The sequence below is a fragment of the Talpa europaea genome (genome assembly GCF_964194135.1).
Source record: "Talpa europaea genome assembly, chromosome: 8".
Classification (NCBI taxonomy): Eukaryota; Metazoa; Chordata; class Mammalia; order Eulipotyphla; family Talpidae; genus Talpa; species Talpa europaea.
This window is the reverse complement of record NC_140075.1, coordinates 53106370-53127928: the sequence shown is the minus strand read 5'-3', so window position 1 is coordinate 53127928 and position 21559 is coordinate 53106370. Positions and strand designations below refer to the sequence as shown.

Sequence of the window (21559 nt, the reverse complement as noted above, 5' to 3'; positions counted from 1 at the left end):
CAAGGATAGGGAAATTGCTAATATGTATTATATTGACTGGATGTGGTTTCTGTAATTAGGGTGTTTTAAAATGTGTATTCTGGATACAATTGATGGTAATAGCTTCATCTATCATGTCTAAGCTTTGTGAGAACTTTTTAATTCTGGGATCATTGGCTCAGTGGACCATAGCAGTTTTCTTAGTTTTATTATGCTTCATCAACTTGGTGTAGCTATAAGAATGGTGCAAGGGGGTGGAAGAAATGAGCAAATACAGAATCATTGTTAAAACTGGCATTAAAAAACAGTTGTTTTCTGCCCATTTTTACATTTCTGTGGCACTGCACATAAATATTTCTGGAAATAAATCAAAGCATAAATAAAAACATAACAGAAAATGATAGGTTGTAATAACAACTCTTGATCAGTTGACTTCTAAAGCAATGGGAAAAGTCCTTTTTAATGATCATTATTCTAATATTTACTATTTTGGCACCAAAGCGTATATATATATATATATATATATATACCAAAATAGCAATATATAACACACATGATTTAATATCCCATATAAAAACATATCAAGGATCTACCTTTAAATAATATCAACATATTAAATGGTTTCACTAAAAATTATGACCAGATACATTCAAACCCTAAATTTGTCTCACAAACTATCTACAGAGATGTATGAGAAAAATCCATATCTGCACAAGCTGTATTAGCAGATTCCATAATAAGAGTTCTCAAGAAAAACAATTATAGGTTTATAAAAAACAAAAATTAATTATTCCATTAAGCAGAAAAGCATGCTCTGGAAGATGATCATTTTTTACCAGCAGTAAGATAAATATCAGAAATAATTTCAGAAAATTTTCTTAAATTGTTCAAGAAAAGACAGCAATTTATTTAATCTATTTTGAGTCACTAAACAATCTAAACTTTGTATCCTCTCCTTTTGATAGTAATTACAAGCAGATATATCAAATGTGACTCTCATTTAGACTTTGGTTTGTAAGAACAAAAGTTATTATCAGAGCCAATTACTGTTTTACCTACATGGCTGCACAAAAGCAGGGAGCTCAATTTTCATCTCATCAGTGATTTTGTGGTATTTATTTTATTACTATGCCCACAAAGCTATATGAGGGAAATAGCTTATGCTATTAAAACTAGGGTTTGAATATAAGAGGCTAAGGTTTCTTTTAGAAGAAGTTCTGAATTAAAAACACTAGGCAGCATGTAATACCAACTCCCCAGACATGGGCAGACCATAAAATGACATACATCTGAGCAGTAGATCCCACACAGAGTAATCAAAATTGAAATGCTTCACAAACAAAGTTGAGACAAGCTATTTACCAAGTTACAGTATTATCAGTAGAACATTATTCTCCACAGTGTTTGCTACAAGTAATGCCTTCTAAAGTATATATTGCTTAATGTCATATTCCCACTGGTTAAAGACATCTGCTGTTTAATCTCAAAACCAGAAAAAAGGAAAAAATGTCCAGTTACCTTTAACGCTCTAATTCTTTCAGCCATTATTATATTTAATGGGAAAAACAATAGACACCAAGTCCTAGTTCAAGTCATATGACATAGATTTGTAAAACTGGGTTGCTTCTGAGGTTTAAATGACTCATATATGTTAAATATCTTGCAAATTACAAAGTGCTATTTAAGAGCCTACTGGCCAAAGAACAATGTCTACAAAGTATTGAAACACTTCAAATCTATAAAAGTCCACAAGTCCTTAGTAATATTTCCCCTTCCCCAAAAAAACCCTAATTGATAAATTAATATTTAAGTTGATAACTGAAAAATTAAGCATTTATCCTGCTTTTCCTGAAAATCTATTTTTCTCATTCAATATAGAGTTGCTAAGGGAAAGTTCTTCACAAAAGCTAATCAATGCAAAAGGAATAATGGAGTTATAGTTACCCCTTCTCAATCCCTAATGTATTAAGGTAAACATCAATGTTTGCTCTTACCAATAGGTGTAAATGATAAGTTGAGCTGGAAATAATTGGAATCACTGATCAATCTTAATGTCACTAAAAGAGAAAGAGGAACTTGCCTCTGATATGCTAAAAAAGGAAGTACACAGCACCACCTGTGAAATATTTCTGCCAAAAAGATGTTACCTGAATCTGGTCATGCTTCTACATGAAACTACCATTTTACGAGAACTACTAGGGACAGAGGAACAGGTAAAAATGACACCACTGGATTGCAATCCATCAAATCCAGGCTCTGGAAAAAGCCTCCATCATAAATGACCTGGTTTCTTCAACCAATAAATGTCATTATTATGATATTTATGACATTTATGAGGGAAAGTGGTAAAGAGCGAATGAGATATGACTACAATGTGTGAACCTTGTTTACATCCTCATTCAAGCAAAGCACATAGAAAGACAATTTTAAGGTATACAGGGGGAAATAAGCATGAACAGGGAATGAGATAACATTAATGCATTGTGGAAATTGTTAAATTCCTTATCAGAAGTATTTATAGGTAAGGTGACATGATGCCTGGGACTTTAAAAAACTTCAAAAAAATAGAGGGAATAAATGAATAAGCATAGTCTCTCAAAAGAGATGACAATTGTACTCAGATTTGAGTGAAAAAAAAATTAGCTAGTCATGCATAGACCTGGGAATGATTAAGGAGTGAGAAATTGATAATTAGTAAAAAGAAATAATGCAAAAGCTAACATCTTAGTAAGTGGCTGAACTTAACAAGGGGTGGGACTCTTCTTCCATTATGATAAGAAAAAAGAAATAAAATATAAATCCTAACATAGAAAAATTGATGAATTTGGTAATGAGATTGGGACTAAGTATGTATGTATATGACTGAAAACAGGAAGAATATTGCCTATGTAGGACAGAGTTTATTCCTCTCCTATATATGAAGTCTAAGGTAGGCTGTTCACCTTGCTTTGGAATTCCATGAAGTTGCTAGGAACCAGGTTCCTTCAAGGTTAGTGCTATCCCTAACACATGAGTCTCCTCATTCTGTTCTAAGAGGGCTGCTAGAGTTCCAGCTATCACAGTTTTCATGGTAGGCCACAGAATAGAGAAAGCTTAGGGAAGGGGTCGAAGGGCAATAAGACGGTTATCTTTCAAGGGCGTTTCCAGAAAACTGTCCACAATACTTCTCCTTACATTTCATTAGCCAGTATTTTAGTCATGTAACTATGTCCAACAGCAAACTGGGAAATGTAGTCTTCATAGTGGGTAACCATATTTCTAGCTAAAAATTAGTTGCTCAAAAAAAAATCTCACTAGAGCTCAATTTATTTCCCTCCTTCTGGTTCTGTCACCCTTGGTGTTGCCTTTTATCCTTATGCTGGCCATGGTTGCAAGATGATTGCTGTAGCTTCAGAAATTGTGTCTGTGTTCAAGGCAGAAAGAAAAGGGAAAGGGTAGAAGAGACATGCCAGTTATGACTCTATTCTTTTAACAGGAAAGAAAAACATTCCCTAGAACCAACCCCCACTAGACTGCTGGACAGAACTGGGACACATGGTCACACTTAGCAGCAAGAAAGGCTCAGAAAAGAGGAATCCTATTCTCTTGGCCTGACACCCTTCTGAACAAAGTTATAGTTCTGTAAACATTGCCAGTGGTGGGAATGGGATGTTGGGTAGAGAATTAACAATCTGCCATATAATCTAGCTAAGCAAGAAAAAGACAGTAAGACAATGATAAGTAGTAAAATCAGGAAAGACTGATGGATTGAAAGGCTTTACAGTGCTGAAAAACATACTCTGTGGGCTGACAAACTAGGGCATGGAGGTCAGAGATGGCTGTGCTTGATAACAGATTTTGGAGATGAAGCACTCACAGGTTGCAACAAAGCTGGGGCACTAGATATGCCCTACCAGGTCATTTTTTTTCCCCAAATGTCTATTATATCACTCCCTACTGTCTATAGAATGCCTGTCTACAGATTGTGAGCTCCTATAGATTTGCATCCCCACAAATGTGAGATTTGCATCTCACATTAAAATTAAAATATTTGAAGAAATGAACTAGCACACCAGTAATAAGACATTTATGAGTTTTGCTATATTTGTGTTATTCTTACAATATGCCATGGTGACACAATCATTGGCTTACAGTAACAGTGTGCCAAAGGTGACATTCTGTTCAATTTTGATGGCATATGGACCAATTATTAATTCCATGACCTCCCTTTGTTTGTTGCAACTATTTCTGAGAATTGGTGGCCAGGGAATGTTTTTTTTTCTGCATGCCCAGAATTTAGTTTCTCTGGGTAAGTCATTGAGAAAGGCATAAGAAATTTGGGATGCCACCTTTCAAATGTTTCTGAACCATGGAATGTCATATAGCAAAATTCAGGCAGTCTTTGCAGTTATAGTACATAGCTTATGTTTCTGGAAAAGGTGCTATGAATCAAAAATATGTAGCTAATTGAATCTTCCCACAGAAACAATGTTATTAGAAGACAAATCCTGAGGGCCTATTTTTGATGCCTATTTTTAATAGAAATAATCCCAGTGCTTAATCATCTGTTCCTTTAGCTATAACTTATATATACTATAAAGTGCAAACCTCTTTAAAATTAGATGTAAGCCAATTGAATAGTAACCATGAGAGTAAAACAGTATTGCATATTGTATTGTGATATAATCTATGTAATGGCCAAATTAGAAGTTAAAACATCATTTTTATCAGGAGTGTTGCATTGAGAAGTTTCTTTGGGCAAGTTTAGAGATATAAATCTGAGAAAAGTTCTGGTTATAGTTAGAGCCATTTATGGACAAAATCAGGAATTTTTTTCTTTCAATTGTAAATTTCCCTTTGGTAAACACAGGAAGAAGAGTTCAAGTTTTTCTGTTTTGAACAGAGGTGAGGAAAAGCCAGACTTTGAGGTTGAAAAAGACCTGTGTTGGAATCCCAGTTCTGCTATTTCTTAGTGGCTTTTTTCAGTATTGAAATATAATATTATTGTACTTTGAAGTATATAACATTGTTTAGTTTCATGTGTATGGCCTTTTAAATTAACATCTGTATATATTACACCTTATGTTCACCAGCAGAATTCTGGTTTCCATCCCTTACCATACAGCCATTTCTTAGCTCTAAATTTCTATCATCTCTCACCTGCAGTTTCCTCATCTGTAAAAAGGGTAATAATATTTCCTTTTCTCAAAATGTTGGGAGGCTGAGATATGATTGCTTCACAGCTGACAGAGGCTCCTAAGTGATACCTCCTCTGCCCTTGCTCTGTGACATCATATTCTCAACAAGACAGCCAGAATGACCCTTCAGATCACAAGTTAGCTCATGTCAATCCTGTGGTCAAAAACAAAGGGCTTCCCATTTTACTCAGGGTAATATACAAAATCCTCACAGTGGTCTACAAGATCTGGGCCCCTGACTGCTTTTCCTAGTTGTCACCACCTTAACTTCCTTCCACCTTACACATCCCTCTTCAGCTTCCTTGCTGGTCACATTCCTAATTTAGGGCCATTACATATTTTCTTCCCACTGCCTGGAATGATCTTTCTCCAAGTGGTCAAATGACTTGCTCTTTCAAGTCCATCGGATTTCTGCTCACTTATCAGCTTACCAGTAAAACATCCCAACTTTCTCGAGCTTTTCTGACCAACTAACAGACTGTACCAACTGAGAGTTGTTTAATGATGGGGCTACATCCTGAGAAATATATCATTAGATGATTTCTTCATTGTATTGAGTGTCATAGAGTGTAATGACATAAGCCTAGATGATTAGCCTATATACACCGAGACTGTGTATAGGGACCACTATGTCTGGGTGGTCTGCCATTGACCAGCATGTCATTACGTGCCGCAAGGCTGTATTTACTTTTCACAGCATTTTTTTTTTCTTAATGCCTACATCACACCAACTACAATGTAAGCGTCATAAGAGCTGAGAATTTTGCTTAGTGCCTAAAACAGTGCTTGGCACATATTAGGTACATTATAGGGATTGACCAGCATTTATCAACAAATAGTAAGAATTTACAATTATTTAACATTAACTCTACCCTGAGGCACTGTTTAGCATCTACTTATATTAACTCATTTACCCTTCCAACAGCGCTATGAGGCAGGTATTATCATTATGCCCATTTTGCAGAAGAGGAACTGAGAGGTTAAGTGATGTGCCAAGTTTCAACAGTTGATTGGTGGAGTCAGGATGTGAACCCATACTTCTAACCACTTGCTGTCATCTGGTAAGAGCCTGCTCTAGGCTGGGCAGTCTGTAGTCTCAGAGAGGAGTTGAGCTAGTGTTGATTTGGAGTGAAGATACACTGTAAAGGAAAGCCATCAGAATATGGCTCAGAAATGACAGAAGAAAGTGAAAGGAAAAGCAAAGGTCTGATTGAGCAGCCTGGGGAAGGCACAGCCCATGATTGGTAGTGAAGACCCAGGACTCAAGTCCAACTCTAGCTTAGTATCTGACTGACACTGGACGTACCACCTCCCATCTCTGGGCCATCATTTCTCGGTCCATCAAGGGAACTGAATCAGCTTTATCTAAGGTCCTAGGTGACCTTAGGAACCTTAGGTTTTGGGGACAAGTCCCAGAGTCTGAGAGGGAAGCTGATTTAAATGAATATTACTGCGATGTTATCTCCTAGTTCCATGATCTAAAACAAATGCAGATTATGTATCTCTTCTGTGACTAGAAGTAACCAGTGGTGCCTTAGCAATGAGCCTAAAAACTTCCCAGGTCTGAAAAGTGCACAGGGAAATCTGTTCCTTTTTAGTGACAGCTCTTTGTCATTAGTATCTACAACAAAGCCTTGCTGAAGATCAAATTGAAAGCATTCAAATATTAGATATTGGGTTGAATTAGATGACTTAAAGTTCCCTTACAAGTCTGAGGTTCTAAGAGATTCCAGAATTAGATTAATAATCATAATAATGCATGAAGATGAGCATTTTACTGCATGGTAGGTATGGTGCTATTGGGGAGACTAGGCATTTATTCCAACTTTCAGAACCCAACTTTTTGGACTGCTATCAGGGCCTATGTCACATTCTTTAGGAGAGCTTCATCCTTTGTCTTTTTCCTAAAAAGCATTCTGAGTGACATCTACTAATGAAGAAGGTAGGAGGTCAAGCAGAGCAATAGATATATATTGTCTAGCATGATACAGTAATGACAGAAATATTGTGTCCCTTCCTTGGTAGTTAGTCTAGTCATGAACAACTGTGTCTTCTACAATGTTGCTCGCTATGGATTCTATTGATATTCTGAGAGGTATGGTTTTTCCTGTATAGATTGCAGTAACTTTCGCATTCTGGCCCAATAAAGGCCAGCAGTACTCCCAAGGCATTGTGACAACCCCAGTGCCCCCCTCCCCCGCATTCCCCAGTGCTCCTGAGGAGGGCAATTTAATATCATCTAATATAATCCCATGCAAAAAGAGATCATGCCTGAATCAAGTCTCTCTGTATCCCAGAACCTGAAACTGTGAATAGCAAGCACATAAGCAGCACTCAATATTTGTTCAATAAACTGCATTAATGTCTTCTGAACTGCCCAATGAATTATAATACATAAGAAAATGTCCACAAATGCTTTATTTATACTCTAAATTATTTTAAATTTAAATCTATTTATGATTTTTGCTGTATTTTTTTCTATTCAAAGACACACGTGTTTTCAGTTTTCAGCATTTCTGAAATCAGTCTTTCTTATATTTGATATCTAAAGAACATTGCCAGTTACTGCTCACAGTGGTAAGCTGTGACACAATTGTGCAGCTCAAAATTAAGCCATGCATAAGAACCAGTCCATATGATCATTAGCAGAATTGAGTTTTGTGTTCTAGAACTGGTTTAATTTGCAGCTAAATTGGGTCACTAATTTTTGCTTAAAATGCTTTTTAAATAAGGACTTTTTTATTAGTGGATACCAAAAGGGAAGAAGAAGGAGGGTGCATGAATCAGGTAAAAGGGGTGAATTGTACGGTGAAAGGTAGAACTAGGCTTTTAGTAGATGTACAGATGTTTACTTATAATGATCATTCCTGAAATTTACAAAATATTATAATGTAATGTTCCATCAATTTTTTAATTTTAAAAAAGATTTCATTTTGATATAGCACTAAGACAAAGAGTGACTGCAGAGGTAGAATTTGTATGTTACAAACCAGCCTATCAAATCTTTGGGAAGAGATGCTAAGATTTCCCAAGAAATGGACACCAATGGTGTCCCTAGTCTGCACCACCACTCCGGTCCTGAATAGCTGGCTCTCTGATAGACATCTTACATTCACTTTTAAAGAGGTTGTGTTTAACTTTCAGGGATGGGTAATTCAAGTGTGAAAAAAAATATGAAACTATTAATGCAACCAAATAAGACATTGATAAGAAGCCCTACTATTTTTTTATTATGCCTCAAAATTATATTCTGAGTCTAAAGAGGAGGAAAGATTCAACTTCATAAGTCAGGGTTGTAAAAAACGGCTTGTTATCTCCATGCTGCTCAGAACATCAAACTACCAAAAGTGATTTGAAAGAATCTTTAGTCTACAAATAAAAAAAGTTTGCCTTACACTTTGCAATATGAAAGTGTGTTATGCATATTTTCAGGTTTTTTTAATTACACTGAATACATTTTTAACCTGAAAAGCTTACAATTTAATGTCAATTCATGATTTGTGGTATCTTAGACTCAAAGAAAAAGGAAATTGTCAATGACAACACTCTTGTCATTTCACCTGGTGATTTCTTCACACCTCTCCCTGGCTCTGGCTTGAACAACTTCATGAATATTGATCACAGAAAATCTATAGATTATTGTATTTATTATTCTTTATTATTCACATAATTCTTCTATACTCCATTTAAATAGGGGTACATCAGGCATTTCCTTTTAGAGATCCCATAAGTACCCCAGAATTAACATGGTCAGGAACTGAAATGAACCTTATACCCCAGGATGCTCTGGCCATCATCCCAACATGTCTGCCCTTCTCCTGTATCTCCCATCTCAATGAGTGTCATCACTAAATCCAACCCCCAAGCCAGATACTGGATTGCCTTTGAGTACCCCAGCTCTCTTTAATCCTCCAATCAATTGCCAAGTCCTGTCAGTTCTACCTCTTTAATCACAATGGACTTGAGAATCAGTCCTTTTCTCTTTAAACCACAATAATTTAACTCTTCATCATCTCTCATCCAGATTACCACAATGGTTGATGATGTTTCTAAACTCTGCCTCCAACTTCTATAATTTTTAAAACCCTAATGCCCATGTAATTAATGACCAGGCTTAATTGTTTATATGAAAACCCAATTTCCCCTATCTTGTATGATTTCATATAATAATAAGCCCAAATAGAAACAGAAGTATATAATATAGTCTACATTCCCTATTTTGGAAAATAACACAAGATTTTTTCTGGAGCCAAAATCTTCACATCATCCTTGAATTTTCCCTCTTATCCTCAAATACTTGTCTGATTCAACTTCTTGATTTCTCTTCATTCAATCTTATACCTTCCATCCGTTCACAAACACTCTTGCTAACACCATCATCTCTTGCTTATATTATTGCAGTTGCCTTCTAATTATTTTGATCCCTCTAATACTTTCATCACACCACAAAGTGATTTTAGAAAGTAAATATAAAAAGATAATTTTATATATTTGTTTAAATAAACTTTTCCTGCTGAAAAGGTAATTATGTCTATTACTTGGGACTTGATACAAGCTCAAACTCTTTATCTAAACCCACAGGAACATTTACCCATCTAAACCACATCCTTTAGTCTCCTTACTGACATAATGTTTCAAACTTAGGAACTCTCTGCTCATCCTCCCCAATCTTCCCACCATTATTCTGGCTAAGCCCACTGATTTTCTAGTTTCATCTAAGAAACCTCTTAATATTATTTCTAAATATGAGTTGAGTTGGGTGTCCTATATGTTCCAATAAGATCCTATACTTTTCCCATTATAGTATTTTTCACTATATTTACTAGCTATCTTTTAAGGTATTTTTCTATGTGTACATGCAAACCTATGTGCAGTTACAAAAATAGGAATTTACTATTTTAAATCTGTTTTCACTTAAGATATCATGAACCTTTTCCCATGTTATAGTCTAAGCTAAGTAGTATCATGATATATGGAGACAGCGTACATATTTTAACCATTTCTTATCAAGCATGTAGGTTGTTTCCATTTTTTTTTGGTTAATATAAACAAACTATAACAAATATTTGTACTATGCTTTCATAGTCTAATAATTTTTTAGGATATACTTTAGGATACATTTTTAGATCTTTTAAACATTTTGTCAAATTCACTTCCTAGTTAAGTGTCACCATTAGTGTATACAGGCCACCTTTCCCCCCACACACACTTCCACCAATTCTCTCATTATAGTATCTTTCTCAGTCGTATAATTGTGTGCTATTTGGCTATCTTCCACTAAATTGCCCCCAGTGAGTATAGGAATAGAATGTGCAACACACAGAAGGGCATCAATAGACATTTGATGAGTGAATAAATCAATGCTATACAATCCTCTGCTAGGAATATATGGTAGTGTGCTGGGGTCCTCTAACACACATAAACAATATGAGGCACATTCCTGGGGTATCAGTTTGACCTGAATATTTTGGTGGTAAAATCTGCTAATTCTATATTGAAGTGTGTGTGTGTGTGTATGTGTGTGTGTGCGCGCTTGCGCATGTGCACATGTTTGTGCATGCGCAGTAGAGGTCTCTATAATGGAGTGGAATGTAAAATTCATGTTTCATATATATTTCTTTGTGTGATAAATATGAGATATCAAAGATTTTCCCACTTCACCTTGGGTTCTCTCTTCAGACTCAATCCTAGCGTGTAAAGGGTTCACACTTTCCCTCCTTTATCGTCAGGGACATTCCATAGAAAAGGCTCTGAAATATATCACAATATCCTATGCTGTATTTTGTACCATAGTTGTTTAATTTTAAAATAGAAGATGTTTTGTGCAGATATTTGTATGAGCATAATTTTCATAAATAAAACATTTTAAAAGGCTTTTATTTTTCACAATTCAAAATGTCCTCTGTTTCAATAAAAACAAAAGAAGTTCCCAACTATCCGAAAGCTTAAAATATGTGCTCATATTGTATATGTGTTAGGAACAAAGAAAAATGTGTGGAAGGGTCTAAACCAGGCTATTACCATTGGCTAGTTCATGGGGGATTAGACAGTTGGTGTAGAGCAGGGGTGAACAGTTAGCTTTGTCTTTTACACCTTCATAGTGTGTTTTTCAGCTAGTTATAACAAGTACTTATTAACTTTAAATTTGGGGGGAAAAGTCAAACAAGTAAACACAGTCACTGTTAACTTTGTCCACAGTTATCTGCAAATCCCAAAGAAAGACTTTAGTCCACTTCTATCTGCTACTTTTAAAAAATAAAAATCCCTCAAAAAGTGAGACTAGTATAAATGTACTTGCTTAAATTATGGTTCTGAGTGTGCTTTTTGAAATACAAAAGATTAGTAAACAATAATTATGATTCTTATTTATAATTTATAATTGAACAGTTTCTAATTGTTTATCATCTAAGTTTCTTGTGAAATGGAATTTCAAAAACAGTTATCCACTTTTGGAGAAAGAGAACTTAAGGAAACAACTGGGGTTTTACCTTAGTTTAATATGTGGGAGTGAGCAATTAAAGGTGGTAGTATCCCAGTTGGATTTCACTACTGTTTAATAATACCAGCTTTTGAGTTGGTGTGGAAAGCTTTCAGAACAGCTGGCGAAACAGCACTGTTTATCATTGACTTTACAAAGCAAAATCAGGGCTATCTTTTGTGTCAGTGGTTATGTATTTTTAAACAGATATCACTGATATTAGAAATAAAACAGCTGTAGGGATCCAGGCCCTGGAGGTAAGTCAAGGTGGGAAATAGCCTATGCCCCTTTCTAAATGAAGCTCACCCACGCTCACAGCATTTGAAAGAACACAAAATTAGGCTGAGCACATATGATTTCTTATCTTTATAAGATAAGAATGTTGGGCCTCCCCGGTGGCACAATGGGTTGAGCGCAGTGCTGTGAAGCTGTCTGCAGCCTCTGCATCGCTGGTTCGATTCCAGGCTGGCCAGGGAGAATGCCACGTGGTGGGGCATACCTCTCCTGTCTCGCCTGCTGCTCCCTCAGTAGTGCTTTTGGTCCATCTGCCTTTTCTGCTCCCCACTCTGTCTCTGGTGAATCCTCTCACCCTCCTGTGACTCTGTCCTGTACCCCAGCTCTTGTATAAATAAAATAAATCTTTAAAAAAAAAAAGGAATTTTGAGGAAATTCATTTTAGCAAATACATTTCTGGCCATAGGTTTGTTTTTTTTTTTTTTTAATTTCTGGAATAAGAATAGTAACTGTATTTTCTACCATTGTCCTAATTTCACAGATTTTATTGTATTGTCCTTATAGAGCAGAGATCTATGATCTTCCATTGTAGACCAACAGTGGGCCTCCTAGAGTTTTGACAAAATTTTAAAATTTATCTGAAAGCAGATATTTAATAATAAAGAAGATGAGAAGTTTCAGCTTCCTTTATTACAGCGTTGTTTCATTTTCTTCAAAACCTTTCTTATTATCTGGTATTTCTTATCCATGGTCTGTCTTCCCCCCACTAGAACGTAAGCTCCCTGGGAGCAGGCAGCTCGTCTGAATTGTTAATGCCAAAATGCCGCCAGCAGGCCTTGGCACACAGTAAGAACCTATAGAGAGGGTCTGAACAAAGTATGATAACAGTATGATGACAAAAGGAGGAGTGGGCTGATTTGTGGGTGCAGAAGAGCCCAGATTGATATTTTACATGAGGATGAACACCTCCTGAGAGGTCACTGTAGTGGTTTCGTTTATTTATTCAGCAAACATTTATTGAGAGTCCTCTTATATAGCAATGCATAAACTGATGTGGATCCTGCCCTCGGTAGACTTATAATCCAGAGGGAAGATGGACATCAAAAAAAAAAAAGATTATATAACTCAGTATCTAAATACAAATTGTGGCAAGTGTGATGAAGGAAAAGTACAGGCTAATATAGTTGTGAGAGGGTATCAGGTGTTGGCTGCACAACACCTGAGTGATGTGAGTATACTAAAAACCACTGAATTAACACTTTAAAAAGGTGAATTTTATGGTATGCAAATTCTATCTCAATAAATCCATTTTATTAAAAAGGGGCACCACAGTGGCTCAGAGCCCAGCCCAGGATTCCTACATTTTGGGTTCATAATCCTGTAATCCTGGTTCTGACATTCACTAGCTGTGTTCTGAGCAATTTATTTATCATTTCTGTATCTTGGATTCTTCACCAATAAAATGAAGATTATATTAACACCTGCTTCTAAAATTGTTTTGAAGGCTAACAAGTCAGTCCCAAAGCACTGATGACAGTGCCTGATACCCTAACAAGGGATGCTACTATTACTTTGGGGGAGCTGGGGAGGGAACAGGAACCAAACTGAAAGAACATGTAGTAGAGGCAAAGTCAGAAACATCTTGATCTCCATCCCTTGTCAACTAGAAGCTTTGCTTCTAGGCCTGTGTTCAAAAATTTGAAAGCATTCTGTTTTGACTTACTTTTCTTTCTGGAAAAAGCTCTTTTGTCACAGAAATTGACCATGCCACGACCATAACTGACTGAACAATGGCATGTTTTCTCATTTATAACACAAAGCAAATTTCCTAACTTCACTCTTCATTTTTTTCCCTAACAGTTTTATTGAGATAGAGCTCACATACCTTAAAATTCCCCCTTTCAAAGCACGATTCAGAGTATTTAGTATATTCACAGGGTGATATAGTCATCACTCCTTATTTCAGAACATTTTCATCATCCTCAAAAGAAACTTGATGACCCTTCAAAGTGTTTGCCAACCTCCCTCCTCCCAGCCTCTGATAATCACTAACCCTCATTCTACTTCTAATGGTTTCTCTGTTCCTACCTTTATTCTTGAAAAGGCGTGTGGGAATGATTTGTGCTGTTTTGGTGGTTGCCAAAGTTTACCCTCAGATTCCATAGGGAAAATAAATGTCTTCTGATCAAGTACAGTTGGAAGGTACCTAAATTAAAAAAAAAAAAAACAAACAAACCCAAGTTTGCTGTCTTAAAAACTTGATAAATTATAATTAAAAAACAATGCTTTCTAGCTCAATTACATTTTGTAGGAAATATTCAATTGGTAATTGCAATAAATTAGACCAATCTTTAGCATTTTTACCACTATAAAATTGCAGTTGTTTATTAAGCAGAAGAACTTCCGAGTCTGATAAAGACCATTATAGCATGAATAAAAAGTGCTGTCTCTGGCTGAGTTTATATGATTCACAAATGACAGAATTACTACACTATAAAACATTTCTTGGTAAAGAAAAATACATAATGCTCTATTTTGTTTAATAAAATCAAATCACAGTATAGTGGTAAGTATATTCAAAATGCTGATCCCTAAGCAAGCTATACTTACATTCTTGAACCCTCTGCTATTTTACATAATTACAGACTTAAGGAGCAAAGGGGGTTATTAAGCAGTGGGCAGTTCCATGGGAGAACAATGTAAAAGCAAAATAAAGCCATAAGAATAAGCACGTGTGTGTAATATTATGTCTTAAAAATTCTAATTTCAAAGCCAGTTCCAGTTCCCTAAAATTGTCAGCATAATTAAGATCAATAAAACTCGACTACCAATGACTTGATTTTTTTGATTATACTGTGATGCCTACTTTTGTAAAATAATTTAAGAAGCAACTTTTGTATGTCTGATTTCATTCCAACATGTAAAGAAGTTATTGTTCCCAACCTCACAATAAGCAAAAAGCTGGATAAACGGAAAGACAACTCTTTTTAGATTCTTCGGAGAATTAGAATCTCTGGGTAAACTGTTGCCCAAAAAACTGGAGAGAGAGGTGGAAAAAGTCTGAGAGGGGAAGACTTCTGCTTGAGCTAGTGCTGGCATGGACACTTACATGCTGACAGTTGCAGGAGGCTCAATGTGGATTAGCTTGAGAATCAAAACTCTGAGGGGCCAAGTTTGAGGTGGGTAGCATGCTTTTGTGAATTTTACCTCTCCCCCCATGTCTCACTGTGAAGATCAGAAAAAAATTGTCCTCTGCATCTGGTAGGGGAAAGAAGAGATTCCTACAGAGATTTGTTCTTCTGTCCTCTGTATTGAAGGCCATCTCTCAAGGAAAATTATTTTACTGAAGCATTCTCTTACCGGAAGAAAGGCAATTAGCAAACTCTAGTTCCCTCTGTTTTTTTTTTTTTTTTTTTTTCTGTCTCACCTAAGGAGGGAAAACACTGAGAATGGCCTGTAAAGCTAACAGTCAAGGGGCACATCCCAACTAAAAAACTGATACTTAATCATAGGATTATTGAATGTTTCTTCCCAATACACACTTTACCACTGCATCTACAGAGCATATGGACAACTGAGGATTGCAGAGACTGCAAGGCTCAGACCCTGTTGGACAAAGAGTTTCTAGGGAAATCCAAAGATAACAGGGAAGATAAAAACAAAGACAGTGGAGGAACTTGAAGCCTCAGACACCTACAGTTACAGCAAATAGCAAACAAGTATAACTCTAGCTAAAACAAAGTTCTGCTTATCTCTGTTCCTATTACTCATTACATCATGTCCCATTTTTAACAAAAAGTTACAAGGTGGTTAAAAGGCAAGAAAAAGCAGTCTGATGAGACAAAGCAAAATTCAGAATTAGATTCAGACATAAAGGAGATGTGGTGATTATTAGACTAGGAAATTAAAATAACTGATTAATATGCTAAAGGCTCTAATGGAAAAAGTGGACAATATGCAAGAACAGATGGGTAAGCAGAGGTCAAAACTCTTAGAAAGAATCAAAATGAAGTGTTAGAAATCAATTACACTGAAAAAACAAATTCCTTTCATGGACTTATCAATAGACTGGACACAGCAAAAGAAAGAATGAGTGAGCTTGAAGAAATGTCCAAATAAACTCTGAAACTGAAATGCAAAGAGAAGGAACAGAATAGAATATCCAAGAACCATTGTACAATCACAAAAAGTGTAACATACACAAAATGAGATTGTCAGAAAAAGAAGAAAGAAAGGAACAGAAAAAATATTTGAGTAATAGGGACTGAAAAATTTCCAAAATGAATGGCAGACACCAAACCACAGATGCTGGAAGCTCTGAGAAAAACCAAGCAGAATGAATACCCAAAAAACTACTGCTAGGCCTATGGTATTCAAGCTATGGAAAACCAGTAACAAAGAGAAAATTGTGAAAGGAGGCAAAGAAAAAATATCTACAGAGAAAGAAGCATAAAAATTATACCAGATTTCTCTTCATAAACCATGCAAACATGAAGTGAATATTTGAAGTGTGGAAAGAAAAACCCCACCAACCAGGTATTGTACATCCTGTGAAGTTATTCATCAAAGTGAAGGAAAAATGAAGATATGCTCAGACAAAAATGAAGGGAATTGGTTGTAAAAGACCTGTCTTGCAATAAATGTTAAAAGAATTTTTCAGAGAAGGAAATTTATGCAGGTCAGATAGGTGATGTATGAGGAAAAAAGAAAATGCACAAATCTAGTCACCTTGTACTTCTTTTTGTCCCAAGGTCCCTAAAGGATTTGCCTGCCTCTCTTAACTGTTCAAATTCTTAAGTTCACTTATATATAATGGCCAGTGTTCTTAGATTGTACGTAGTAGAAGGAATAAGGGATAGTGTCTTGACACCATCTTCCTAGAATTGAAAGCCTCTTTGTGTATTTCTTATTAATCCTTTTACCTCAGTGAATTAGAACTGAATTTAAGTTGTGATGCATACTGTATTCTGCTTCTTTTCTGTTCAACATATAGTTTGAGAATTCTTTCACATAATTTCACTGTCATTTCTTAGACAATATCAATTTTAATAGCTATATATATACGTATAGATGTGTTACATATTTCATTATTCTACTATTAACATTTAAGGTATCTCTAAATTTATTGCTATTAACTATAACTCTGTTGAAATGAACAGAGATTTAGAGATTTACATATACATCTCCTTATTCCTAGGATACATTCCTAGAGGTTCCTATCAAATTAAAAAATAATAACTTTAAAATCTCACATATGTTGAAAAGATACCTCTAAGAACTCTGTGCTATTTATATAACCATCAGTGTAAAAGGATGCCCATCCTGTTGTCGCCTCACAGCACTGATGCAATCAGGGTGGTTTAAATAATCTGTTTTGGTAACTTTTAAAGAAAAATAGTAAAGTGTGTTCAATTGAATTTCTCCAGTTTACCAGTGAGATGAAACACTTTCCACATTTACTGGTTATTTGCATTTCTATCTCTGTGAGTAGTCTGTTCATGTCCTTTTGTCTATGTCAAGATTTGTTTGTTTTTTTAATTGGCAAGAGCTCTTTGTTTTAAGACTATTAGTAATTTTTGGTATAATATCTTGCAACTGTTTTTTCCAGTTTATTATTTTTTAATTTATGATGCTTTAAATATTTTTTGTTTTTAAATTTCAGACCCACAGAAAAATTGAAAGAACAGTGAACATCCACCTAGATTACCTAGTGTTAACATCTTCAGTTACCTGTGCTTCACTTTTCTCTCTGATTAAAACATAGTCATAGTATATAGAAGTGAGATTTGTGTATTTAAAAATCCAGAAAATTCAATATTCAAAGGATAATGTACCTCTTAATCTACACTCACCAATTAACAGAAGGCTCTTCTTTCCCTCTTGGTTTTTCACTGTTATTTATTTGCTTTGTTCTTGTCAAACCTCCCCTCCCCAACACTAACACAACAGAGTACAAAATGAAGATTTCTGTGCAGTTCTGATAATGCTGGTACAGATGGTAGTCACCCTCCTAGTGTCAATAAGCAAAGTGTGGTCATTAAGAACAGTGTGAGCAGATATCACAGGCAATAAAATTCGTGAAAGCCAGCAATGATAAGAGGAAAACCACACTTTGACATAGAAGAAGAAACATTGCCAAAGTGGGGATAATAGTGAAACCTATTTTGAACATAATACAAAAGCACTTTGAGCTCTTTGGAGAAAATATGCCACTTTGGATAATGTCCTTAATATTGTTTTCTGAATGACAGCTAGGAAAATCTTGCATTTGCTGGCACCCATTATTATTATTTTGTGTACCTACTGTTTTTTGCCTCTACTAGACAAAGCTACCAGATTTTCCTTTCAAAAATACTTGCTAAAAAGGACAATGATCTTTTGTGCAAATTGTAATTCTGGTTTTCAGGTGATTATAAAGTAGAACAGTACTACATTAAAGACATTTGGCTAGATTGAATCTGGACTTCACCAACCTGTGTGACCTGGAACTGGTATAAGTCTCAGTTTGCTCATCTTTAAAAGGAAAGCATAATTACCTATAGTTTTTTGGTAAAGCCCTTTGCAAACTGCCCAGTGTTAAGAAAATATTGATAAAATTCAAGAGAATGAGGACAATTATTGTATACCTGCCCTAAGCAATTGTTAAGAGTATACCAGGAATGAACTCCTGGTTTCCTGGGTTTCCATAGAAAGAATGAAGCCCAGATATCTGAACAATTGTTGGTTCTCAGTTACTTGTAGGAACTGTGCTCTACTGTCAAAGAAATGACAGAGATCTGTTATAATATGCCACGTCTATCAGAATAGGTTGTTGTCCTGAGATTTTGGCTTCTGACACTCCAACAGACTTATAGCTCGAGAGACAATGACTGTCCTACCAGCCTGACAGCCAGGCCCCACTCCTGGCTTAATCCCAGTGCATGGAGCTTACTCCAACCTTTATAGCAATAGGGTAACAGAATTTCTAGCACCAATTTCTTCACCAAACAAAGGCAGGTGCCCCCTGAGGCCCAAAGAATATCGACTCCAGAGAACCATGTGGATCCCAGGGATTACAAAAACAGTCTGCATTAGGAACACCAAGAAAATTTGTTATATGCAGATTCCTCTATCCGAGGAGCCAGTGAAAGGACTGTAAATTAAAGTTTGAGACTTGTGGTCTCTTAAATAGAATGCTCACATCCCAGGTGATACATAAGACAATGCCACTGGTCATGTGAAGAGAATCTAAAGACTTCTATTTACATAAGATAAGGAATCATTTATACTACTGTTTAATATTCAGTTTGTCACTGGATCCCCCACAAGGTCATGTCATCTGCAACTGTGGAGACCTCCTGCGAGTAGGAGTTGTACCGCACAAAGACATGGATACTGGAGCCAGCTTTGGCACATCTGCTTTCAGGGCTTTACAGTATACTGCAGTGGGTTTATGGATTCTGCTATTTAGTTTGAACTAAACCTGAAAAAATGGACAGGTATCTTCAAAAGACTGTAAAAATGTGGCATTGTAAACACACCTATACCCCCAAATTACATACAATGTTGTAAACCATTGCCAACAAGGATAATATAATAAAAAACAAAGTAAAACTAATGATTTAAGCATCAGTGCACAATAAGAAAGTAGAATTTTACTCCTAGTGTGAGCTTTTTAAGCCACATTTGAAAGTAAAAATGATGATAATCCAGTTGAATTTATAGTTAGCCAAAAAGCAAAAATAAAAAAACTTAAAAATTATCCAAAAGATGGGTAGAAATATGGATTTATATGCAAATATCCAACCAGCATCCATGCTGATTCTCACCTAAATATAGAGTATGTTTTAGAATATAAGCAACAGCAAGTACGAAGCATCATTATTAACAAGATTAAACAACAAAAACATTATAATTAACAAGCTTTTTTAAGCAAGAGAAGTTTTTTTTCAGGCCTCCCTGGTGGCACAAGGGGTTAAGCACCGCACTAGGAAGCAATCCACAACCTCTGCAGCATGAGTTTGATCCCTGGCCGGCCAAGGAGAAACCCACAAGGTGAAACAGACTTCTCCTGTCTCGCCCGCTGCTCCCCTCAGCAGTGTATTTCAGTCAGTCTGTCTGTTCTGTTCCCCACTCTGTCTCTGGTGGATCCTCTCATCCCCCGTGTCTCTGGCCTGTACCCCAGCTCATGTACGCATAAATAAATCAATCTTTAAGAAAAAGAGAGAGAGAAGTTTTTTCTATTAATAGAGAAGAAATTTTTAAATGCTTATTTCACCTTTATCTCATTTAAAATTCTGTTCATATATTGGGTTGCCAGAAAAGTCATGATACATTTTTGCATAGTAAAATAGAAAAAATATGTCATGACTGTTCCAACAACCCACTGTTTTAGAATATATTTACTCTGTGATAATAAGCATATAATTTATTACTAAATAAACATACCTATATTGTGGGTACATGCCCATATTCTTTGGCTGATAACCATGTGGTTATCATAAAAAGTTCTGTCCCAACTCAAAACTTTCATGACTAAGTCTTCCTTCTGACCTGAATCAATGTTGACACTAGTAGCCTGTTCCTCCATGAGTTTTACCATCAATAATGAAAAAGCACCCTATCTTATCAGGGAACATCAGAAGAAAAATGCAATGAATTGGCCAGTCTGACTTCTTCTAGGTATGAGAACCCAAAGGAATTCTGGGTTTTGCAACCTGCTTTGCATAAAAGTCCCTGTAGGCCACAGGACAGTCTGAAGTCAAGTCTATTCATGGGGTATTCCTGCAAGGGCAGGACCCTCTGTGATATTCTACCAGGGGTCCTTATCCCCTGGGTATCCCATTTTCTATTTATGGCTGATGATTTTCTTCTCCCTTGAGCCACTTCCTGGGACTCACACTTTGACTCCCAGGGCTTGCTTAATTTTGAAGACCCACTTTAGACTTTACTCCAGTTTTTGCCCTTGGCTCACCTCACTTCCTTTTCAAATTGCATGCCACTTTAGCACCACCCACAGCTATGACTGAGATGCTGCTGCATCCTTCCCATGCTTGTGTGCTCAAACAAACCAAAAGGCTCCCATCTCTTAACAGGAAGCCAGTGATTATAATTTTTTTTTAAACTTTTTTTTTATAGAGGCATGTTTTATTTATTTGTTTGTTTGTTTTATTTACAAGCACTGGGTACAGTCAGAAGCGCGGGAGGGTGAGAGAATTCACCAGAGCCAGAGCGGGGAGCAGAGCAGGCAGAAGGACTGAAGTACACTGCTGAGGGGAGCAGCGGGCGGCAGGAGAGGTCTGCGCGCCATGTGGGACCCTCCTTCGGTGGCCAGGGAGCAACTGGGTATCGAACCGGCACCACAGAGGCTGCGGGCAGCTTCGCAACCCAGCGCTCAACCGCTGCGCCACCGGGGAGGCCCCAGTGATTATAATTTTAGGTTGAATAGGAAAGAAAGTATCCAAGGGCCACATTTGGGAACCAAATCCATGCCCCAACATCTTCCTTCACTTTTCTGGGCTCTGATAGAGGGTCAGGACACTGCTTGTCAAGGGAGAAGAACTGTAAGAAAAGGTCTCTACCAGAAACTTACTGCTTGGTTCTTTGTGGCTGCCATTGCTACCATGTTTGCTCTTTTCAGTTATCCTACCCTGCAAATCTACAGCCCAGACTGTCCTTTTTCAAGATAAGGGGACAATTAGAAAGCTGGAAA

General features: G+C 36.4%; 1 protein-coding gene across 1 annotated transcript in view; it reads right to left on the bottom strand.

Annotated features, from left to right (window-relative positions):
• The window catches only part of IQCH (IQ motif containing H), a gene marked incomplete at both ends in the record, with an annotated part of 190358 nt that overhangs the window by 158413 nt on the left and 10386 nt on the right, over positions 1-21559 (bottom strand). Inside the window, one exon of the mRNA XM_084241286.1 lies at positions 13957-14074. Within this exon, the coding sequence (XP_084097412.1) occupies positions 13957-14074 (118 nt within the window). The remainder of the gene's footprint in view (positions 1-13956; positions 14075-21559) is intronic.